Below are 22,908 nucleotides of genomic sequence, written 5' to 3'. Positions count from 1 at the left end.
ATTTATTCCGGGTTCCCTGTTCAGATTAGATCATATTGATGAAAATATATTCATTTGTTCATGGAGCAGGGCGAGTCGATGTATTGCTCAGCTCTTAATTTATGCATTGTTGTTTTCATCCCTGTCGCTGGTGTTAATGCAGAGGGCATTCCTCACATTCAGTTAAATCTCAGCAGATGATGTGAGATGAAGGAGGACTGGAGTACGCACCTCTGTCGCCGGAACGCCCTGGGACTCGTTCTCCCGGCTGGCAGAATGAAAGAGGCTGTGTCATACCTGCTCGTGCTCAGGGTGCTACGGTGCGTTCCTGCTGGGCAGACTGTGTTATAAACTCAGTGATTCAGCAGTGAGAACGAGCTCTTCTTCAGTGGAACAGAGCTGGCATCTGTTGCTCTTGGCACAGATTCATTATAAGAGAAAAGCGTGTGTGTGTGTGTGTGCGTGCGTATGGATGAGTTAGGATGCACTCCGCTGTGTGTGTGTGCGTGCGTGCGTGCGTGTGTGTGTGCGTGCGTGTGTGTGTGTGGTTGAGTTAAGATGCACTCCGCTGTGTGTGTGTGCGTGCGTGTGTGTGTGTGTGTGTGCGTGCGTGCGTGTGTGTGTGTGTGTGTGTGTGTGTGTGGTTGAGTTAGGATGCACCCGCTGGGGTGTGTGGCGTGTGTGTGTGTGGTGTGTGTGTGTGTGTGTGCGTGTGTGGTTGAGTTAGGATGCACTCCGCTGTGTGTGTGAGGGGGTGTCAGTAAAGCACCCGATGCAGTGGTCTCCTCCCTCTGTCAGTGGCGTGCTGCGCCGGGTAAAATATTGATGCACCCACCCAGCCGTGTCCCATGAGCCTCTGCTCCCAGCTCCTGCGCCAGCGTAAAAGGCACAGGCGGTTTTTTAGGATGTGACGGATTGTGTGTGCGCACGTGTCTCTTTCTGGCTCTGCAGTAAGTTCAGCTGGGGGGGGGGGTGAGGGGGGGGGGGCGTGTGAACCCACCCTACCTTCACCCCCCCCCGCGCTGACAGAGACACTCTGCGCTCTCCCCAGCGTTCCCAGCCTGCTAAACACTCCCATGTATCAAAGTGACAGTCACGTTCCGCAGGAGCCCAGCCCACACTGTCAGCTCCAGGGAGGGGGTTTGATGGGTAATTCAGGGATGGAGGGGGGGAAGGAGGGACATTTTGGGGCGGAGAGTAAAGGGGTGGGACGCGAGAGGGGAAAGATGGCGGACGTGGCGTTTGGAGGGAGGGAGAGGACTCTGTGAGACTGAGAGCAGGGAGGACTGCAGGAACGGGAAGCAGCTGGACCTGCAAATGAGTGTGAAAATCAGCCCGGTCCCCATGGAAGCTCTGCTTAATTTGAGGTCACAGTCATGAATTAAAAATCAGCCTGTTACTCGGCTCTCTGTATGGTCTTTGATTCCATCGGCAAATTGCGGCACTTTATGGTAATGATTGGTTAACCAGCAAGGAGTGCATCACGCTACCTTACGCTAAACTGAAAAGAACATCCCATTCCTCCTCACAGTAAGACACACATGTATGTACATGCACACATGCACGCACGTACACACACACACGTACACACAAGCGCACACTCACACACACGCACGCATGCACACAGATACACACATAAACACACACGCATACACACGCACGCACACATACACGCACACGCATGCACACACACACACACACACACACACACACACACACACACGCACACACACATACACGCACACGCATGCACACAGATACACACATAAACACACACGCACGCACACATACACGCACACGCATGCACACACACACACACACACACACACACGCACACACACGGAGCTGGACAGTGCAGGGATGGCAGGCACACAGCTCCCTGTCTCCCACCTGAGAGAAGAGCCCTGCCAGTGCCTGTGTACTGTGATCAGTCATCCACAAAGAGTTTTTTCTCTGAAGAGTAAGATTCCAGCGCGAACGTAATAGAAAGGACTACAGCAACAAGAAATCACAGTTTTACAAGTTTTCTAATTGGATCAATGTTGGACACACTGCCAGTGGATAAAAGGTGATGGCACTGTGATTTATACTCCTTTATGTCTGTAAAAAGCTGCTGTTAATTGGTATTGATGGCTTCCATCTGCAGTGCAGGCAGCATCAAACGGGGGAAAGTGTGTGCTGTTATGGGAGTCTCACAGCTTCTCTCAGCTGCCCCGCGCGTCACATCGTTTCAGCGTCATCAGGAGGAGCTGAGAGGGTTTGACTGGGAGCACGAGACTGCGCGGCAGGGAAGCGCGGGTCCACCGAACGGCGAAACGAACACAGGCCGCTCGACCACACGCCGCTCGAGCGCGCGTGAGCCAGGGCCAGCTTCGAATGTTGGGCTGGGACTGTTCCCCGTTTCTGCAGCGTGACGCAGTTTGATGATCAAGATGGTAGTCGCCCGAGGGACAGGGGGCTGCCATTTTTAACCAGGAAGTGAACCCAGAGGCCTTTTGTTGTCAGGGCAGCCGCGCAGAGCACAGGGTGACTAAACCCCTGCGTCATTTTCAGGGGCCCTGATTAAAGCTGCCTCCTCACCGCAGAGGTCGAGAAATTACCAGGGGCCCGTGAAATCTCGAAAATTCCAAATACAAGCATAACATGAGAGCGGGGAAAATGACTTTCATTTCCATGCAGAGCAAAATAGTAAACACGGACTTGCTTGATGGTGACTAATTCTGCTTCTCACAATTGTAAAATCCATGGAAGATAATTGTAAATGTGTAGTTGTATCTCTAGAAATATGTGTTTTTAGGCTTTTCTGTATTTTCTCTGGGATTGGCTTGTTTGTTTTCACAATGCGATTATCACCATATCAGATTAGTGGACGGACAGTACCACAGTAATTAGGACAATGCGGAAAGCGCAGTGTGTTAGAGGAAGTCCTTTATGGATAGAGCACTGTTTGTCAGTGGTTTGCAGGGGGAAAATGGCCACAGAAATTTCCATGTGCCCACCAAGTGTCAGAGGGAGCATTTATTTATCACAATGGTCTGTATACCCACCAGCCAATAGAGCAGCAGTCATTTTAGCTGATTGGGGGTTTGACTTCATACATATTCAATCTGGCCATTGTTATGTGTTCTGGGAAGGGCTTATGCAAATGAGTTCTGTGGGTCTACCTTATCAGATCTATCAGAGCGGCCTTCATCGCGCGGGGCGGCGTCGGGCCGCTGAGGAAGAGCGCCCAAAAGCAGGCGTGAGGTTTGCAACGAGGCGTGAGGACGGCGGGCGCGGTCAAGCGGTCCAGCGGCTGCTCCCGCCGTCTCAGTGAGGGGAAGGAACGAGAGAAAAAAGAGTTTGTTTCCGTGTTCTTCTTCCTGGATGACACTCTTCCAAATGTCACAGGAACACGCGACTGCGGCTAGCAGGCTCTCAGGTCTGGAGAGGCCGGGCCTTGGAGAGGAGCTCCACACCGGCAGCCCCCTGCTGTCACTGTGGCTCTCAGCTTCATTCAGAGCGCTGCCTGCGGTTCACACGCATTCACTTCCCTAACGTAACTTTCTTACTGATACTGAAACCCGCATCGTTTTCCACCGCACGGTTCCCCAGTGTACTGAGCCACCAGTCCCCATCGAACCATGGCCATTTGTGAATCATGTGTTCAAGAACAGCCGAATCTTTGTGAAGATAAATATTATTATAAAATGTTAAAACCCTCCACTTAATTAGAACCTGTGAGTCATTGTGTTATCACTACCGCAAAGGTTGTTGTCACCATTAGCATGTCAGTGCGTAACTTATTTTTAGGTGTTCTGAGGATTTGAAGTATGGATGAGTTTGACATGTTTCTTCCATTTGACAGCATCAACAACAGCATTTAAGTCATTTTCTCTCTTCCTTCGAACTTCTATATCAGTCCTCATTGTCGGTTCTTCTGCACTTGTATTTTTAACTCAGTTAACTCTGCCTCGTCCCCCATTTAATTTCAACATTAAACAGACAACAGACATATTCCTGTGTGTGTCCTCAGTGAGGACCTCCAGCTCCAAAGGGTTTTTTCCTCCCCCTTTGCATTAATGCCCCTCGCCTGTTTGGTTGTGGTTCATTGGCTGTTTCCATTCACATGGTCGCAGCATATGCAAATTGTGTGTTTTATTGAGGGCGGTGTCGAACTGAATCGCGGTGAGGGATATTTAAATTGGCTGTCGGCGGCTGACATCATTAACATAATTGTTGATAAATATGCGGCAGTCGGGCGGATGGCTGGGCAGGCTAGTCTCTGTCATTGAAAGCCAGGCTGCGTTCTTTGATGTTTCTATCTCTTAGGCAATTAACAGAAGCATATTTCTTGTCACACTCACAGTTATTTTCATATTTTTGGAGGAAAAAGTGTCAACCTGTCGGCATAGATGACAGTGTGTCCTGTGCGGTGTTTATTCGAATAACAGAAACGCTGCCAGTTAGATACCTGGCTACCACACTATTTAACGCTTGTGATGTGCAGCCTTGCTGAAAGACTAAATATACGCTGAAAACGTGTAGTTTGTGAAGTAAATGTGTAATTTTACTAATAATATGCATTATGTTGTCAACAGGGTGGTGTGAAAGTGGTTTTTGGATTCTCTCCAAACCAATATTTGATATACAAACTTGTTTCTAATCAAATGGTCTTGTACCCTGCTCAGTGAAACATAACAATAGTATGAATGTATAGGTTTATATTTCGGCTCTCAGGCACCAATTTCCTGCTTTCGGTAAGTGATTTTGTCAAACACATCTGTGCTAAAACCTAAGCGCCTACTTACTATATCCAAACTAAGACGGTTTATAAAAAACAGTTGAGGCCATCTCAAAACCTGTACTGAGTTTGCTCATGTTTGTCCACAGGCTTAAATTTTCAAGGAAATGCTTGGCCTTTGTTATTTGTGAGAGCCTCTTTAGTCCTGAAGGGCAACAGGGGTCTGTTTGTTGTTTGGCCCGATGCTGAGACGCTGGAGACACACAAGGACAGTGTGGGCTTTGTCCTGCTCCTCTGTCCCAGATACAGCCCGTGCCAACCCCCTGCCCGGCTCTGGGTCTCCAGGCGAACTCAAGGCCGCCGTGTCTGAGTGTGTGCCTGTGTTGTTGTTGGGAGAGAGAGGCAGAGGCACGAGCACAGAGCGCATGAGCTTCCCCGAGACGGCGCTCCGCTTTCTCCCAGCGGCAGCGGGTGGAAGCTGTGCCCTGACGAGGCTGCTGCAGCCCCAGGAACACGAGACGCCCCTATGCTGGAGGAACTTGAAAGGTTTTGGGTGGAGTGGAGGGAAGGGGGCGGGGGGGGACCCTGTCCCCTGTCAGCCCGCATGTGAGGAGCCGGTTGTGGGAAGCGCTGGCCTCCGCTCTGGCTGCTGGAGCAGGTTGCTGATTCAGTCGCGGCTGTATGCGGGGCATGTCAGGGAGCGTGAGCCTGTGAGCGCGCTCTCCTGCCAAGTGACACTGTGCCCCCCGATGTCCCTGTCCTTGCCGGGTCTTCACAGAGACGCTGAATATGGATGACTCCCGCGAACGAAGCACTCGCTGGAGAGCAGGCGCCCTCAGTGCCAGGCTGGAACATTAGGCTACATGCTCCTTATCTCTGTTTCCTGTGAAGGTGGGCAGGCATAACAGGAAGTGCAGGCCTCTCCACACCTACATGGGAAATTGTCTCTGATTTTCACTCACAGAGGGGACCCTTTCTCTCGCTGTGATGGCTGGTTTATGTGGAAGCCTTTGGGCTTTGAGTTTAAGTGTGGAGAGGGTGAGGGTGTATGTGCGGCCGGTTCCACTGCGCACCTCTCGCCTCTCTTTCCTGCTCCCTTCCTCTCCTCCCTCTCCCCCCGCTCTGCCAGCGGTGACCCTTCCCCCTTCCCCCCCGCCGGCGCTCTGGAGCAGTGGGCCGGTGTTCCTTTAAGAATAAGAATAAGAGAGAAGGGTGCCTGATCCCACACAGACCACGGTGCTGTTCCTGAGGGGGATTTGTGTAGAGCTGGCAGGAATTAGGCTAGCCTTGCTCTGCGCGCATGAATACTTTTTATACTCTAATAAATAAACGGCTGCCTCCACTGCTGTTGTTCCCCAAAGGCCGATTGCTCTCTCTCTCTCTCTCTCTCTCTCTCTCTCTCTCTTTCTCTATCCTGCTCTCCCTCCCAATCCTTCTTCCTCTGCATCTCCATCTCTCTGTCCTCCTTCCCATTTTTCTCTCCAGCCCCCTCCCTTTCCGTCTCCGTCTCCCGCTCCTTCTATCTCTCCCTCGCTCTTCGCTTCCCTCTCTCTCTCTGACCTCTTCTGCGTCTCCCCCCCCTCTGACCTGCTTCCTGCCTCTCTCTCCTCCCCATTCTCTCTCTCTGACCTCCTCTCTGCCTCTCTCTCTCTTTCAATCTGCCTCCCTGTCTCTCTCCACTCCTCTATCTCTCTCCCACTGACCAGCTCACGGCCCCCCTCCCTCACTCTCTCAAACTCGCTCTTTTCCTCCCCTCTCTCCCTCAGTCTTCTTTCCTCTCAGCTCTCTCCCTCTCTCTCTCTCCCTCTTCCTCTCAGCTCTCTCTCTATCTCCCTCTTCCTCTCAGCTCTCTCTCTCTCCCTCTTCCTCTCAGCTCTCTCTCTCCCTCTTCCTCTCAGCTCTCTCTCTATCTCTCTCTTCCTCTCAGCTCTCTCTCTCTCTGTATTCATGTCAGCTCTCTCTCTCTCTTCCTCTCAACTCTCTCTCTATCTCTCTCTTCCTCTTAGCTCTCTCTCTATCTCTCTCTCTCTCTTCCTCTTAACTCTCTCTCTATCTCTCTCTTCCTCTTAGCTCTCTCTCTATCTCTCTCTCTCTTCCTCTCAGCTCTCTCTCTCTCTCTCTCATCCATTGATCTGCTCTCTGGCTCTCTCCTCCCCTCCCTCAGGGCTTTGTAGGGCTGACCCCAATACTGCCCTCGCCGCACGCGCTCAGAGGACAGCACGTAGCCCTGAGCCCAAATCTGCACACCCAGCCAGCGCCGCACGCGCGCTCTGTCGTTAGAGAGAGAGAGAGAGAGAGAGCGGTCCCGCCCGGCCAGCCGGCCCAGCCCACATCTGTCAGCCTGAGGAGGGTCCGAGAGAGAGAGAGAGAGAGGGTCCGAAACCCCTCCCCCAAGCGCTGCCCGATTGCAGAGGAGACTGCGGCCCCCGGCCGGGCTCCCCTCCACGGGAGCGGAAGGCAATGACCACAGCCATCCATCAGCTGGGCGCACTGGCAAAGCAATGCAGTAAATGATCACTTCTTTAGTAGCTGCCTCTCCTCAGGTTGAGGCCCTGGCCACGCGTTGATGGATGGGGAGGAGAGCGCGCGTTTCTCCGGAGGAGGGGATGGAGATGGACGGGGGCGTGCGGAGGGAGACGGACGGCCTCTTCTCTCTGTCTAGACGCGCTGGTCTTGGGTTTCTGCGTGAAATCTCTGCCTTCGCGCTTGTGATCAGAACAGGCGATACTGTGCACATTCCGTCCACGCTGGGAGTTAGCGGCCGAGCCGCGGACACGCTCCCCTCGCTGACGCTCGTGCTGCTCGGAGTGCTGACACACTTTTAATGAAGTCACGCTGCATTATTTACTCGCTTAACTAACGACCTTCTTCATCGGGTTTGTAAGCCACTTATACGGTCGGGTTCTTAGTAGGTTCTGTTTTACCGTGAGGCTTCGAGGTAGAGCAACAGTGCCCTCCGTTTGCCACGGGAACCTCCAGGTCTTCTTCGCAAGCGCACCGCTGCGGTGAGCGGCCGCTGCTTCCCGCCTTGCGCTCGGCGTCAGTCACTGTGCTTCTCGGCGGCCGCGCGGCGGCTGCCATGTCCTGGAGAGACGTGTGGGGATTGTGTGTCGCGCTCTCTGTACTTTAATCAGCGCGCTGTGTGCTCATGAATAAGCACCCTATTATTGGGGGCTGGCCCCGCTCCAGGCTGGATCTGTTTAATAAACTAATTCACAGTAACTCTTCCCGCAGCATGGCGGACCTGCTCTCCGCATCACGCCTTTAACACTTCACTGAACCCAGTGTGTCATTCACCGGGCCCCTGCTGCAACCGTAGAGCACGCAGCGCCCTCTGCTGCCCCCCTGTAGCAACTGCATTTTTTTTTCCTTTTTTCCAGTGTGGGGTCCAGGGCGGGCTGTGAGTTGCTTGAAAGCACGTCCCATAAATAAGCCAGCAGTCTGATGCCCCGTGCTCAGTGAGCTCTGGAAGGCCCAGGGCTTTTGTGTGTTGCCGTCCTTGAGACCGTGTGTGCGTGTTATCGCTGAACAGACTGCTTGTGTTGTTTCTCTGTCTCACTGTGTGTTTTGTGCCTCAGTAGGACTTATGTAAGTGTGTGCGCATGTTAGCCTTGGTAATCAGTTACTGTTGAAACATTTCAATGAGAAGGGTTTTGTATTTTTCGCACTGCCACTTACTGTACAGTTGATGGTGTCATGGTTCGCTCATCCGGTAGGAGAGATATCTGTTCTTCATCGGTCGTTTCCCCTGCTAACCCCCGCTCTCTCTGTTTCCCTCTCTCAGACGACTCCTCTTCAGAGAGCGGCAGTGGGAATGGAATGCACACCCTGACCCCTCCCTCAGCGGGCGGGGCAGCTCCGCCCGAGAGCGCTGGGGCGGGGCCTTACAGCGAGGTGAACGGGAACGGGGCGGCGGGGCCCCTGGATTTCAGCACCACCTCCTCCTCGTCCTCCTCCGAGGACCAGCAGCCAATCAACCTCAGCGAGCGGCTGCCCGCCGGGCCGATGCTGGGCCCCTTCCAGCCCGACCCCCCCGACGGCTTGCGCAGGAAGTACCCCGGAAAACCTGGCCAGCCCGCAGACCTGCGCCACGACCGCGACGTCAGAGACTACGGCAACAAGGTAGGGCCAAAGCACACACCCTGACAGAAGATTAGAGTCTGTGTGGTGCACTGTCAATGTGAGATTATTGGGGGAAATTATGAGGTCATCATACAAATGATACAATACTGCAGATCTTAGTTCAGACATATTCAGATAGATGCAGCATTCAGGTGTAGTGTTCATGATATTTAGGTGAAAAGCATTAGAGTTGTGTCCTAAAAAAAGGTTCATCTTATTTTTAAATATGTACTAGCTTCTCCCATGGTGTTTTCACTGTTTTTTTATTTTTATATCAAATGAATCTAAGCAAACGGTGTCAACTGTACGGCTGAGATATTCATGTCTTGCGCAAAAATATAACTGCCACACTCACTCACTGTCTTACTCTGTGTCTCCCCCTGGTGTTACTGAGAAATGAATGTGGAGGACTGATTAACTCCCTTGCTTTATAATTACAATAATGCTGTAGCTGCAGAGGTTTATAGTCTGAAGGACATTTCAAGACGTTTTATCTCTCAGTGCTCTGTGTACCAAATGAGCCATAGGCCATTTTGATTCACCGTGCTGATGTCCGAATAGCTAGCATGCAAGCTGCTCCTGCCAATAATAACTTATACCTCTGATCTGTGTTAAGTGGAACTTCACAGAAGGCTGATAACTGACTATAACATTCAGTATAGGTGTCTCGCTAGCATTTGCTATAGTAGACTCGCAGCTCAAACTAGCGGTATTTTCTTCAGGCAATGGGAAAACCCGCTGGGAAAAGTCTTCGGTCAGGTCTGGACATTGTGGACAGAAAAAAAAGTTTTATTTTTGACTGAACTGCAGTAAGGATGTTGAAGTAAAAGCTCACTTTCTGGAGTTTTTGATATTATTTCAGTTTTACTATATATTTTAGTGGCAGTTCTTTTCTCTCGCAGAAAGTTTCTCACGACCTGGCAGTGACACAATGGCTTTAATAGGGGCTTCAAATGGATTTGTCATTTAAAGCAAGAAAATACACTTTAAGTAACTCTAAAGCAGCTAGTGCAGTGACATTTATGCCTCCAGAGCTTGTATGCGTGTATATTACCTGATTAATATAAAAATACATTTAATCTTACATTTGGTTTGAACTATTTCCTATGAAGCATGCAGCCAGAGAGCACTGCACTCAGGAAAGAAGTGGTATGGCTTCCTGTGTCAACAGTACTACACATGAGAGAAGTGCTTCAGAGCAGCAGCAAATGGTACTGAAGTGTATTTTCTTGCTTTAAACCGCAAACTCGTCATTGTCCCAATATGAATTGTTGTAAAGCTGGGAGGTCGTTCAAGAATTCTATAAGCAGCTAAAATATCCTGCATACAGTACAAATACTGATTTAGCCAGTCAGAAAATAGTATAAAATAATATGAAAAACTCCACTCTAAAGCAGTGCGAGTTTGAATGCATTTCTGTGCTGTGCACTGGCACTCTTATAATGGTTTACTTCCTCAGGTTTATAAACCGTTGAAGTCCCCTCAGACGTAATTGTGTTTTCCTTTCTGTTTGGATTAAGTTTACAGCCTTATTAAGATCCACTTAAATTTGTGACACTTTATTGTGATCTCGAAACAGCTCACATTAGTAGAGGCGAAAAAATTCTTGTTGGGAAATTTCCTCAATTTGACAAAAACTGTTTCTAGAAGCATTTCTAAAATCAAGTTAGTTGTGCTTATCAATTCAACATCCCTGAGAAAAATAGAACAAACATGAAGGAGCTGGAAAGCCTTTCTGACATGTCTGGATTTTGAAAAGAAGATGGAGGAGCGGGCAGTGAAAGGAAGTGTGTTTGTATGAAGCAGCTGATGAGCAGGCAGGAGTCTGCATCTGTTGAAAGAGGAAAATTTGAAAAGACTTCATTGAAAGTGAGGCCTTTGAACACAAGCTCATAATGCTACCTGTCCTTGAGGATTTCTTTCTCCAGGACAGTCTGAGGAAATGAAAATGGTCAATCCAAAAAAGCTTTCATTTTGGATTTAGATACTCTCTTGTGGATCTTGTCGATGTGATTATTGTTGACGCTCATGAGTAAACAGAAATGTAATTTGTGTGTGTGTGTGTGTGTGTGTGTGTGCGTGCACGCGTGCAGTCTCCTCAGTACAGCTCAGGGAGCTATGACTCAGTGAAGATGGAGACTTTTCCAGAGGACCTGACCGTGAACCGGGCACAGGCTGCAGATGATGATGATGATGACCATGATGACCACGATGACAGCGACAAGATGAATGACACGGAGGGCGTGGACCCCGAGCGGCTAAAGGCTTTCAATGTAAGAGTCCTGTAGGACCACACTGGCCCTTCCTGTCATCTTAAATCAGAACGCTCAGCTGGTGTTTGCTGAGGGTTCAATATTTTTTTTAAACTCTTGCTATCTCTCTCTCCTCTCTCTCGCTCTGTCTCACTCTATGTCACTCTCTCTCTCTCTGTGAAAGATGTTTGTGAGGTTGTTTGTGGATGAGAACCTGGACCGCATGGTGCCCATCTCCAAGCAGCCCAAGGAGAAGATCCAGGCCATCATCGAGTCCTGCAGCCGCCAGTTCCCCGAGTTCCAGGAGCGCGCTCGCAAGCGCATACGCACCTACCTCAAGTCCTGCCGTCGCATGAAGAAGAATGGCATGGAGGTACGGTGAAGGAGCTCTGAATCGCATCTTACCCCGGCCATTGGTTTCAATTGAGCCATGCGTCTAAATCAAGGCAGATATCACTGCTAGCCAGCCAATGAACACATTACAGTGCACTTGTTGGCTTAAGCCTGAAAACCTGGGCCCAAAGTCATTGGTCACAATTATGGTCTCCTCTCTAAAATGAAAGCAAAAGTGCCACTGGGACCAATGTGAGTGCTGCTGCTGTAATTCTGAGACGTGCTTCTCTCATATACTCAACTTCAGCAAATTTTCTCTAACACAGATGAGTGAGGAGACATTTTACTCGCACTTTGCCTTCCCCAGTGGTAAAAGACTCAGTCCCTTCACACGGTTTATAATGAGGATGGAGTTGCAGGCCTCCGCACTGTCCCATTCCCTGTTATCTAGCATCACAAGTCCACTAAGCTGTTCATAAAACAATCCAGTCTTGTCATCCTCACCCTAAAGATCACATACTGCAACCCGGAGCTGTTACCCAAATTCTCCTGTGAACTTTTGTAGGATGACAGACATTAGAATTCAGTTCTGGGAACTGCTGTGCCACAAATGGTCCAAACACTTATTTGATGTGCTGACTGAAGGTATACATTAACAATAGGATACCAAATTCAAGTAGCCTTTTCAGTCCATGTGGACAGCTGATAATCAAGTGCAGGGTCCATCCAGCTCCAGTATGTACTGTGCTGTAGATAATAAATATGCTCAGGAGTGCTATGCTATGAATTTAGTCATTTTAGGACAAGCTTTATTGTGGGTGATTCCAGACTGAAGGGAAGGTATATTCCTATGAGAAATCATTGCGATGGAGGGCTAAGGCTATGTAGCACATGTCCTGTCATCAAAATGTAATTCATATCTAAATAAAAATGTCATTATCGCCCAGCTACAGAGTTCATTTAGAAATGTATTCCCAAATTCACAGTGACTGCCTTGCGTTGCATTTACTGAGAACAAAGAAATGAGCTGAAACTAGCATCTGCTGCGGCTGAAAATTGTTCATCAGTGGCCCCTCGTGGCTAGCTCATTATTACAATCAGCAAGCGAATATGAGGAAATGATCTTTGGGAAAAGTAGTTTTTTTTTTTGAAGAAGGGCTAGCTCTTACTGCAGTCATTCCAAGTATCGGTTTCTGACAGCCCTCAAGTTGACGCAGCGTTACACAGGCATTACAATCACCGAGCGGCTTCACTGAACGTGCCCCTGCAAACGCTTACAGGGAGAACCCACTTGTGCCCTGATGGTTATTCCTCGTTGAACCCACTCCTGTGAGCACGCTGTAGAGTGAACACACTCCGCACTCCACGCTGCGGGCTGCCGGTGCGTGCGGCTCACTTGTGCTCCTCTCCCGTCAGACACGACCCACGCCGCCTCACCTCACCTCCGCCATGGCCGAGAACATCCTGGCGGCCGCCTGCGAGAGCGAATCACGCAAGGCCGCCAAGCGGATGCGCCTAGACGTGTACCAGACCCACGTAAGGCACTGTGGGTGTGCGTGTTTGTGTGTGTGTGTGTGTGTGTGTGTGTGTGTGCATGTGTGTGCGTGTGTGTGCGCGTGTGTACGTGTGTGTGTGTGTATGTGTGTGCACGCGTGTGTGTGTGTGCGCGTGTGTGTGCGTGCGTGCGTGTGTGTGTGCATATGTGCGTGCGTGTGTGTGTACGTGTGTGAGTGTGTGTGACTGCGTGCGTACTCAGCTGTGTGAGTTTAGCTATTTTTTTAATCACATATAGCAGCGAATCTAGTACAATGTGATGCGCTTGTCCTAAAATCTGTGTTTTGTATGTGATGTGCATTTTGCATATTCTGATTTGTGTAAAGTCACAGCAGATGCATTCTATATACAGGGTGCAGATTTTAGGAAGGGTAAGTCTCCCTGGGTACACACAAACCTGTGATGCCTGGAGCACGGGGAGAGCAAGTGTAGCAGTGTGGGTTTGACTCTCCCCCTGCCCTCCCCTCCCCTCCGCTCCCCTCCCCTCCCCTCCCCAGGACGAGCAGATTTCACTGGACAAGCCGAGCTCGCGGGAGCCGGTCACCCTGGCGCACTCTGCGTACTCCCTGGCTGCCTCGGCCTACAACCAGGATCAGCTCTACATCAACGGTGGGCTCAACTACAGTTACCGTGGTTACGGAGGCCTAGGTGCCAGTATGCAACACCCTGTCTCCCTGACAACCGGCACTGCACAGAGCAATGGTGATTGCATGTTTCTTTATTTGGCAAGCAAAGTAATGCAAACAACACACCAAGGCTTTCCCCAACTCTGCCCTGACAGCTGCCTGTGTATGGTAGTTTATGCTTAAGTCAGGCCTCTGGATTAATTAATGGTGTTGGAAACATGCAGTCTTTGCCAATTTTGTCTTCAAACTAGTTTTAATAGAATACAGATTTGGCTCGTTACCAATTGCAGTGTGTCCGATTTCTTTGCTGTCCACAGTCATGTGGTTAGTTCACCCAGGTATCCATACTTTTAGTCATTCAGCCACAGTATAACCTCATTGTCATAGACCGTATTACAGAAACAGAAAATTGTGGTTGTCTGACTGGATATCCAACTGAGTAGATGGTCCTCAAGTTAATTTAAAGTATGAATTTCTGATGGAATGCTTGATTCTGACAGAATGGGGCCAATTAAAGGGCAATTAACAGTTAATTGCAGCGTTGACAGGAAGGAAAACTATGATGCACAGGGCAGCATCAGGATTGAGTTTAGTAATGCCTGAAGTGGATTTTTTATTTTTTTTTTATTTTTTCATATTCACGAAAAAAGAAACCAACTGTATTTTTTTTTAGTTCTTATACAGTGTGAAGAAATGATGCTTACTTTGTGCCTGAACATGACTGAATGGTTCCCTGGGCGGTATTTAATGAGTCAATTCAGAACTTCTCCCCTCCAGAGTATTTCTGGTATTGTGCAGGATTATATAGAATATACTATTCCATATAGGAAGGCGTGTATAGTAGGGGTTTCAGTAATCATTTCTGACAGGGGTAAAACTCATAATGCTAATAATTAAAGTTCAGTTTGGTAATAAGAAACATTTTTTATCTTAAAACCTACTTTGTTATGAGTACTGTTGAGTTTATCAGCCTAATATCACTACTGTAGCTTGCTTGGTTCTGTAATTAACTGCGGGTGATAAGTGGCTAATGCTGAAATTCCCCAGTGACATGTTTCTGTTGCCTGTGATTATATTAACATCAAAGTAACATCATTTTGATAGTGTAGCATAACGTTTTACGAGGCTATTAAAGGCATTCAATAACCAAAATATAATGTGCAGTTTCAGTCAAATTAGAGCTTCTTTTTAAAATCAGAATTAAATAAACTGGTGACAACCATGTACTGGCTGTTGTACATTATGCTATATCATCAAACATGCACATTTCAGAATAAACAGTAAAGTGAATGCTTGTGAGATGTGAAGTGGACCAGCATGAATGAGAATGTTTCATTCCAGCACATTCATTGATCAGGGTATGGTACTCCAAACGTTAACATTTTTATATGTTTAACCTAAAAGCCTATATGGTGACGGTCTGTATATTTAATATTTATATTAATCAATAAGGAATTATTCTAAAGATCCTGTTCTTAAGTCAGTTGTAACCAGCAAACCCTTTAAATACTGGCATATTGGATCAATTGTGTTTTTAATGGGAGATGAAGATCAATGCGTTTTTTTGTGTTGGCGGAACTTTTTATATAAGAGGGGTTGTGCAGAGAGGCGTTATGTTTTCACTTAGAGGCAGACGAGTATGTGCCATTGTTTTAGACACTCTCCCTCAGTTTGTGAGGGGTAGTGGTGTTCTACTGGTCACACTGTTGGATCCCTCTCTACATCTCTATGTGATCTCTCCCTCCAGGACCCACTGACCTCAGCATGAAGTCTCTTGCGTCGAACTCCTCTTCGTCCAGCTCCAACAGCCACGGGCGGGGCGGGGGCAGCGGCGGCGCCTCGGCGCAGCTCAGCCCCACCGAGATCACCGCCGTGCGCCAGCTGATCGCCGGCTACCGCGAATCGGCCGCCTTCCTGCTGCGCTCGGCCGACGAGCTGGAGAGCCTGATCCTGCAGCAGAACTGAGCTGCGCCCCCCCCCCTTCCTCCTCCTCCTCCTCCTCCTCCTCCCCTCTCTCTCTCCTGCCAGACCGCCCCCATACCCTACCCCCACCCCGGGACTACCTCCCATCCTCTTCGTCCTCTTCTTCCTCAGCGCCCGCCCCTAGAGAGAAGGTGCACCTACCCCCCATCCCCCCGCCCTTTGATGTAGGCGCAGAGGGAGAGAGAGCGCCGCGGCGTAAGAACTGGGCCCCTTCTGCTCTTCAAGGTGGGAGCGCGGGGGGATTGCGCGTTTCTCCATCACTGTAAAAAAAAATAGAGGAAAGGAAAAAGAGATGAAAGAGGAGGCGCGGGAGCTGAGCTGAATCTACCTAAAGGAGGCGTGGGGGTGCTGAACGCTGGATGCCGCTGGACTGGGCCAGGGCCACAACCCCGCCCCCTTCCCCTCTGTCTCCTGACACTCTACGGTGCACAGCGCTAGTGAGGTTTAAAAAGTCCCCTTCACCAATCACCCAAACCCCGTCCCCAAAGCAAAACACAGACTGTCCTTCATTTCCAACTAAAACTTTCCTTAATGACACATATTTTTAATTTAAGTTAATTTGTTTGTTTTAAAGGCCATTGAATTGAATTTTGTTTGTTTGTTCCTAAGCCACTGAAAAGGGTGTGACTTATCTTAAAGATAGCACTAACTACATGAAGACACTTTGAACAGAGGCTAAGGAGATGAAAGAAAAGAGAAAAGACAAAGAAAGAGTGAAAGAAGAGAGGAACCTCTTGCTCGCTGTAAATAAGCGCTCTCTGTGTTCTGAAGCACTTTCCCGTCACACAAACCTCACCTCCCCATTGAGTAATAAAGACTTTCCCGCCGGGAATAACACTTAACTTATGCATATTGAAACGCCATTTTTTCACATGGAAATACCTCAAATGTACTTACTGTCCCTGTAAACCTACTTTATCCCAGCTGGTGTTAGAAAGCAAGAGTTTTGTTGTTTTAAGAAGCCCGCTAAAAAAAAAAGCAGCTCAGTAGAGATTAAAAAAATAAATATTGTTTCTGTAGTTCAAGTTTAATCTTAAAAAGTCTTGTTTGTTCAGATTATATATGTATATATTCAAACCGTACACAACGGCAGAATTACATGGATAAAGATATGAATATTGAAATTGAAGGGCTGGGTGTTAAGACATGTTTTCTGTTGGAAACTGACTTTTCCCTGCTGAGAATTGAGACTTTTTAGGTCTCTTTGTTTGTCGTCTCTCTAGTGACACGGTGGCCTCCCCAATCCCGCAAGGCCAAATTTAACCCCGCCCCCCAGCCCCCCAACGCACCGCACTCCGTGTCACCCTGTCCCTCTCGGAGTCTTTCTTCCCCCTCTCTATCTCCCCGCCCCTTCCTCTTTTTGTCCTCAGTTCAGTTCAGTTCAGTTCACTTGTGGAATTTACGGGGAAGATACTGTACATCTTTGTGTTCTGACTCTGAGATGGCCATTAACCCATGTTGCTGCTATGGACCGGACTGTTGCCACAGACCTGTAACCTCAAGCCAGGACACCAGCCTCCGGCTGAACCAGAGCACCTCAGACCCATGCAAAAATGCAAAATGGACAAAAACAAAGACAAAAAAAGAAACTAAAAACTTATCATCCCAGGCTTTTGTTTCTCACTGCTTTGCACTCTAGGTTTCCTCTAGCCTTTTGTTGATTTCTAGGGCTGTGTTGTGATTTGTCTTTTGTTTTTATATTTTTGTGGGAGGGCTTGAATATCTTCTCTGTTCTAATCCTCAGGCACCTCGTGCAGCCTCACATAAGCACTGGCCTGGGCCTCCTCCTCAACTGGGGTTGGACTGTGCCTCCCTCTGCTTTTACACTGTAGTATGGCCCAGGCCTCCTCCTCATCTGCAGTCACTCCTGGGATTGGGCTGTGCCTCCCTCTCACCTGCACAGTCACATTATAGGGTTGGACTGTGCCTCCCTCACCTGCACATTCATTATAGTGTTGGACTGTGTCTCCCTCTCACCTGCACAGTCACATTATAGGGTTTGACTGTGCCTCCCTCACCTGCACAGTCAAGTTATAGTGTTGGACTGTGCCTCCTTCTCACCTGCACAGTCACATTATAGGGTTGGACTGTGCCTCCCTCTCACCTGCACAGTCACATTATAGGGTTTGACTGTGCCTCCCTCATGCCTGCACAGTCACATTATAGGGTTGGACTGTGCCTCCCTCATGCCTGCACAGTCACATTATAGGGTTGGACTGTGCCTCCCTCATGCCTGCACAGTCACACAGGCATCATCCAGCCCTCCTGCTCATCTGCAGTCACACTCCAAGCTTCTCAGATTCCACTGGTGACGGTTTTATCTTTGAAAGAAAGGAAAGAGTCAGTGTTTCTCTGGAAGGTAGGCTCATTGGGCTCACTTAAGTGTCACTGTAATTTGCTCCCTTTTGCACACTGAAGCAGCAGCTCTGTGATGGGAGACTGTTTCAGGGCCAAATCTTGCACTGGTGAGGGATGTCCTACTGTAATGAGCAAGAGTATCGCAATGCAGTTGATAATCATAGCATTCATGGTCACCTGCAACATATTAACCAAGATAGGCTACGAGACGTTAACGTCCTGTGGAGGTTGGTTTGTAAGTAATCATTATTACTGCTGGCAACTTGAAAAAAAAGCCCTGGTGTGAATTAAAGCCATTTTGGGGATTCTGCAATTGGTAAGGGAATGTAGGTAGGCTGTGAGCTAGCAGGTCAGTGGACCAGAGAGATGCCTGCTCACAGACCCTAAGTCACAGTCACCACCTCTGTCCTGCAGATATGTGCAATTCCAAACCTCCACTTTGAATTCAAGTTGATGCGTTATGATATGTATTAAATATCTATGTAGAAAGGACCTGAATAGAAGTAGAATTCCCGAATCTTTAGGTTGCACGATTGCGAGCCGTTGACTTTAAGACGCTGTTGCTGATGGCACACACAAAAGAAATATGCAAAATGAGCGCTCAGAGGCTAACCCTCTCTGTGTTTTGTTATTGCTGTGATTATATCCAGAACGAGCAGACTCGCCCGAGTGCACCTTTCGGAACGGGAGCGGTTTCGACAGAGCCCGTTCTCAGTGCGACCCCCCCTCCCCCCATCGCAGCAGTGCATTTTGGGAAGTCTGAGTCGGGTAGACTGACGTGGAAAAAGAATGGACTTGTACATTTTCCAGGCTTCATTCAAACTCATCAAATGTACCACTAAACGATATGAACGGGTACTCTGGTGGAGGATACCATGCCCTTCACCAGCCTTTTACTGCCTTTATATTACTGTACGCAAGGCCTCTGAGGCTCGTGTGGAGCTCAAATACTGCTGACTTTAGGGGGTTCGCAGTTTATTTACTGTGTATTCTGAAATAAGCTCACATTGGCATTTTTCAGGCTCAATACATTCCTAGGCAACTCGTCTTCGTCTCTTTTTCCCTCTCCCTCGGCTCCCCCGTCGTCCTCTGTCCCCGTTTTGCGTCCTGCCAAACTAGACGGCGGTGTTAGGGGAGATGGGAAGTCCTCTGTAGTGAGTGTGACCCCCGCTCTGTTCCGCAGAACTGCACTGTGGGTGCACTGGAGCAACAGAGAGACAGATCCTGCGCTTTTACAACAAACGGCTGTCAAGCACTGCTGATTGATCTAACCTCACACATCACAAAGCCCTGTTAAGGTTTAAAAAAAACAAAAAAAAAACAGAAAAAAGGATTGTGATAGATATGCATTTGTAAAATAGACAAGGGACAATGAAATGTATCTGTGGAAAGATCTTTATATGTTAAACGGTTTACAGGCTGTTGCAAAAATAGCCTGCCCCCACCCCCTCCTGAAAAAAACATCCTCTGGTGTTTGCTTTTCTGTTTTTCATCAACTTTAAGAAAACAAACTGTAAAAAAAAAAATAGGCAAAAGACAATCTTGGAAAGGTGTAATTTGTTCACTGTTTGATTTCAGTTCCTTTTCTGTGTGCAGCTATTGTATACAGTGTGTCTTGGAGACCACAGAGTATTTTAGCCATAATCAGAGCATTCTTACTGGACTTCTGACTCTTTGGGATCGGTAGAGCACTCACACTGGCTCACCGTTTACACATTTTTATCTGATTTCTATTTTTATTATTATTACTATTATTTTATATATTTTTTGTAGTGCAAGTAAGTGGTCTTTTCAGAAATATTTTGTACAATACCAACGTCACAAGAGAAGTTAACTGTCAGCCTAAACATTCCAAACAAGGATGTCGACACATTTAGCAACCAACCTGACTGGCATCATTTAGGAATGTGGGGTTACCCAGCATGCAGTTTTAGCATTTCTCAGGATGGAGAGGACCTGCTACTGCAGGACAGTGCCACCACTTAGACCACACACATTGTAGTGCGGTGTGGGCCTGAGTGCAGCCAACAAAAAAAAGATCCTCGCCCTCATCCAATCAGAAGGCTTGGGCTCTCCAGCTTTGGTGGCTATTGGCTGTTGGCTCCTTGAGTGGACATAATCAAGTGCACAAAGGGCAGCCCTTGACACTGAGAGACTATTCCACAGGAGCACAGGCCACACATGCAGGTGTATTGCTGGTCAGGGTTCTTGCTAATGAACACATACTTTATCTGCTTTGGTCAGATGTATAGCTCAGCAAAAAGAAAAAAGAAAAAAAATTAAAAATGACCTATCTTTTTATTTTTCTATTGGGGCAGTGTACAGCTACAGTCTAATCAAAATGGTTTCCGACCATAGTCTGTTTCATTTTATAATTTGGTGGTGCTTTAGATTTTTCTGTCTCTGTTTTTAGGTTTTCCTCTTTACCTACCAGGAGCTGACGTTCTTATCGCAGTTTCTGTTTGTTCCTAATTCCAATGTGAAACTGTATTTTTTCCTCCTGATTTTGGACTCAGTGGAAGTGTGATGTTTACATGTACAGATTTTTTGCGATTCTTTTTGTTGTTTTGTTCGATTATGTTTTTTCTCCTCCCCCTTTCCCGCTCCCCCAAAAACCTGTTATAATTTAATCTGATACATAGTACAGGGAGAGGAAATGGGACCAAGTCTAGATAAGGTTCAGTTCATTTACATTGGAGGAGAAACCGACTTGTTGTATATGTGATGGAGCTGTGTCCTTGGCTTCTGACAATTACTCTACTAGCCAATTAAGTACTTACAAACCAGTGGCTTCACAAGAAACCAAAAGCCTGGTGTAACCACTAGCCTTCACATTAATAAAAATTTTCTTCAGTGAATCATAAGCCATTTATTGTACATTCCCTGAATAGGGTTCACTAGATTTAAGAAAACAATGGCATACAAACCTCAGGTAAAGGACCACAGTTTTTAAACATACGTCTTACTGAATAAAGGCCCATTTCCCTCTTTGATACCACATAAATTATATCAAATAATTATTCTTTTTTATATTTATTGTGTTATATATAACAGTGGATACTTTTTTTCCAGTACATGTGGCTAAATATTTTAATTCTTTAGAAAAGTGTTGATAAATATATATGTGAAGCAACAAAAAGAAAAAGAGAAAAAAAAAATCAACTTCTGTTTGTTTAATGCGAAACAGCATGGGCAGTTATCTTTTACCTTACATATCACTTTGATTTATGAAATACCAATGATTTGAAATGAAGCTTTCTTCAGTGTGATGTCACTGCTAAGGTAAAAACGTTGGTTTCCAAACATAACATTGTGACTCTTTTCTCCCAAGCTGTAAGTCACAAAGCTAAATATACTAATAAAACAGTGTGCTATATATCAAACAGAATCAGGAATATCTTGTCTTTTGTCATGTTTAATGCAGAATAAAGTTTTTTTTTCATACTTCATTCAATCATTCAAGGTAGGGTCAGAATATATATTTTGGTGACTATTTTCAGTCCACGTTTCCAAGTCCAAACAATGTGTTATACCCATAGAACAGAGTCAGACCCTGAGTACAGCAGGCATAGGTACAGGTGTTTATGTGTCTGTGTTCACATTTGTATGAGTATATGTCTGCTTGTCAGGATAGGTCTCCATTCCCTTGCAAATAAGTGACTGCATTTCTAAGATGAAAGTGAGTCAAATGGAAGCTGAATCTTAGACCCCACTTATTTTATTTTTATTCACCACTTAGGAGACATTGACTGAAATTTAAACTCCGTAGTTTTCTCTTTATTCAGCATCTTTTTTGTACATTGGAGGCAACATTTCAAATGTCTTGCATTCAACACAACTAAGAAGTGAAAAACCTTTGAAGGTTTTCTGTAGGGATTAACCTGATAGCAGGCACAAAAATAATGTACAGGCATATCATCATATTGATTAGTACTGTTCCTCAGGAAAGTTGTATTTTTTTCATGGGCACAACAGAACAGTTCTGCACCAACAACTGGGCAGTAAGGCTGATGTCTGTAGTTGGAGAACTACGTCCAGTCAGCAGGAGAGATCTTAATTCCAGCTGAGAGTGAACAACAGGAAATAAGGAGATGGGGGGAAAGTGGGGTGCAGAATTTGAATGTGGTTGAGGAACAAATTGGAATTGCGTCCTATTAAACCACCTCCTATTAAATATTCATTCATGTGTATCACAAAACGTAAAACTGACACAAAGTGCTTGTGGTATGGAGAAACTACAGATCGCCAAACCTGCCAAACAAACTGATACATCAATCATAGAAATAGTGAAAGGAGCACATTATTGGGAATAAATTAAAGTTCTTCATAAATCCAATCCAAAATAAAACACTGACGTAAATAAATCCATAGAGACCACGACACAACAAGAACACTGTGAATGTGTGTTATTTGTTAATGTTAACTTGGGTCGTAATATTCACCCATCTACAGCAGCAAAAAATAAACAAGACAATTCTATAAATGCAAGCAAATGCAATCGAGAGGCGTCCTTTTGTTCTGCTATTTGGGTCTGATGACTACCCTACTGCTCATTAACATTTTAACAAAATAACAAAAAATAAAGGATTTTTAAAACCTTTCTTTTTTATTATTTTAACTGCGTCTATGATTAATTTATACATGACATTTAATTCAATTTGGAGATCGTCACAAATAGGCTACTTGGCTCAACACTAATAAAATGGCCACTTTTAAAGTACTTGGTCTTTCTATTTTACACTAGTCAACCTAATTACTTAATTATATGTCACCGTTGCAAATATGTCGTGACAAGCGCAAAATGGCAACTCTTCATCTGGATACCGAGTAAGCCTACCAAGTCTCTGTTTTTTTTTTTTTTTTTTTAGGAATTAAATTATGAATCATCGATATCAATCTCATCACGACATATAGTTATTTTTTCACTGCAGACATACCTACTTAATTTTTTTTTTTACTGGTATTCAGTCAGGTAGGC

General features: G+C 46.8%; 1 protein-coding gene across 2 annotated transcripts in view; it reads left to right on the top strand.

Moving 5' to 3' along the window:
• The window catches only part of nol4lb (nucleolar protein 4-like b), a 104,146-nt gene extending 82,828 nt beyond the window's left edge, over positions 1 to 21,318 (top strand). Inside the window, exons 6-11 of one of the 2 annotated variants that reach the window (XM_064298037.1) lie at positions 8,487 to 8,824; positions 10,918 to 11,097; positions 11,261 to 11,449; positions 12,826 to 12,945; positions 13,461 to 13,665; positions 15,337 to 21,318. In XM_064298037.1, coding sequence (XP_064154107.1) covers positions 8,487 to 8,824; positions 10,918 to 11,097; positions 11,261 to 11,449; positions 12,826 to 12,945; positions 13,461 to 13,665; positions 15,337 to 15,554 — 1,250 coding nt within the window. In that variant the 3' untranslated portion in view covers positions 15,555 to 21,318. The remainder of the gene's footprint in view (positions 1 to 8,486; positions 8,825 to 10,917; positions 11,098 to 11,260; positions 11,450 to 12,825; positions 12,946 to 13,460; positions 13,666 to 15,336) is intronic. The other variant, XM_064298038.1, reaches the window with a different exon arrangement.
• Positions 21,319 to 22,908: the final 1,590 nt, after the last annotated feature.

The sequence above is a fragment of the Anguilla rostrata genome, chromosome 11, assembly GCF_018555375.3.
Source record: "Anguilla rostrata isolate EN2019 chromosome 11, ASM1855537v3, whole genome shotgun sequence".
In the NCBI taxonomy this organism is placed as follows: Eukaryota; Metazoa; Chordata; class Actinopteri; order Anguilliformes; family Anguillidae; genus Anguilla; species Anguilla rostrata.
Note: the sequence above shows the minus strand (reverse complement) of the source record. Positions and strands in the feature narration are given on the sequence as shown.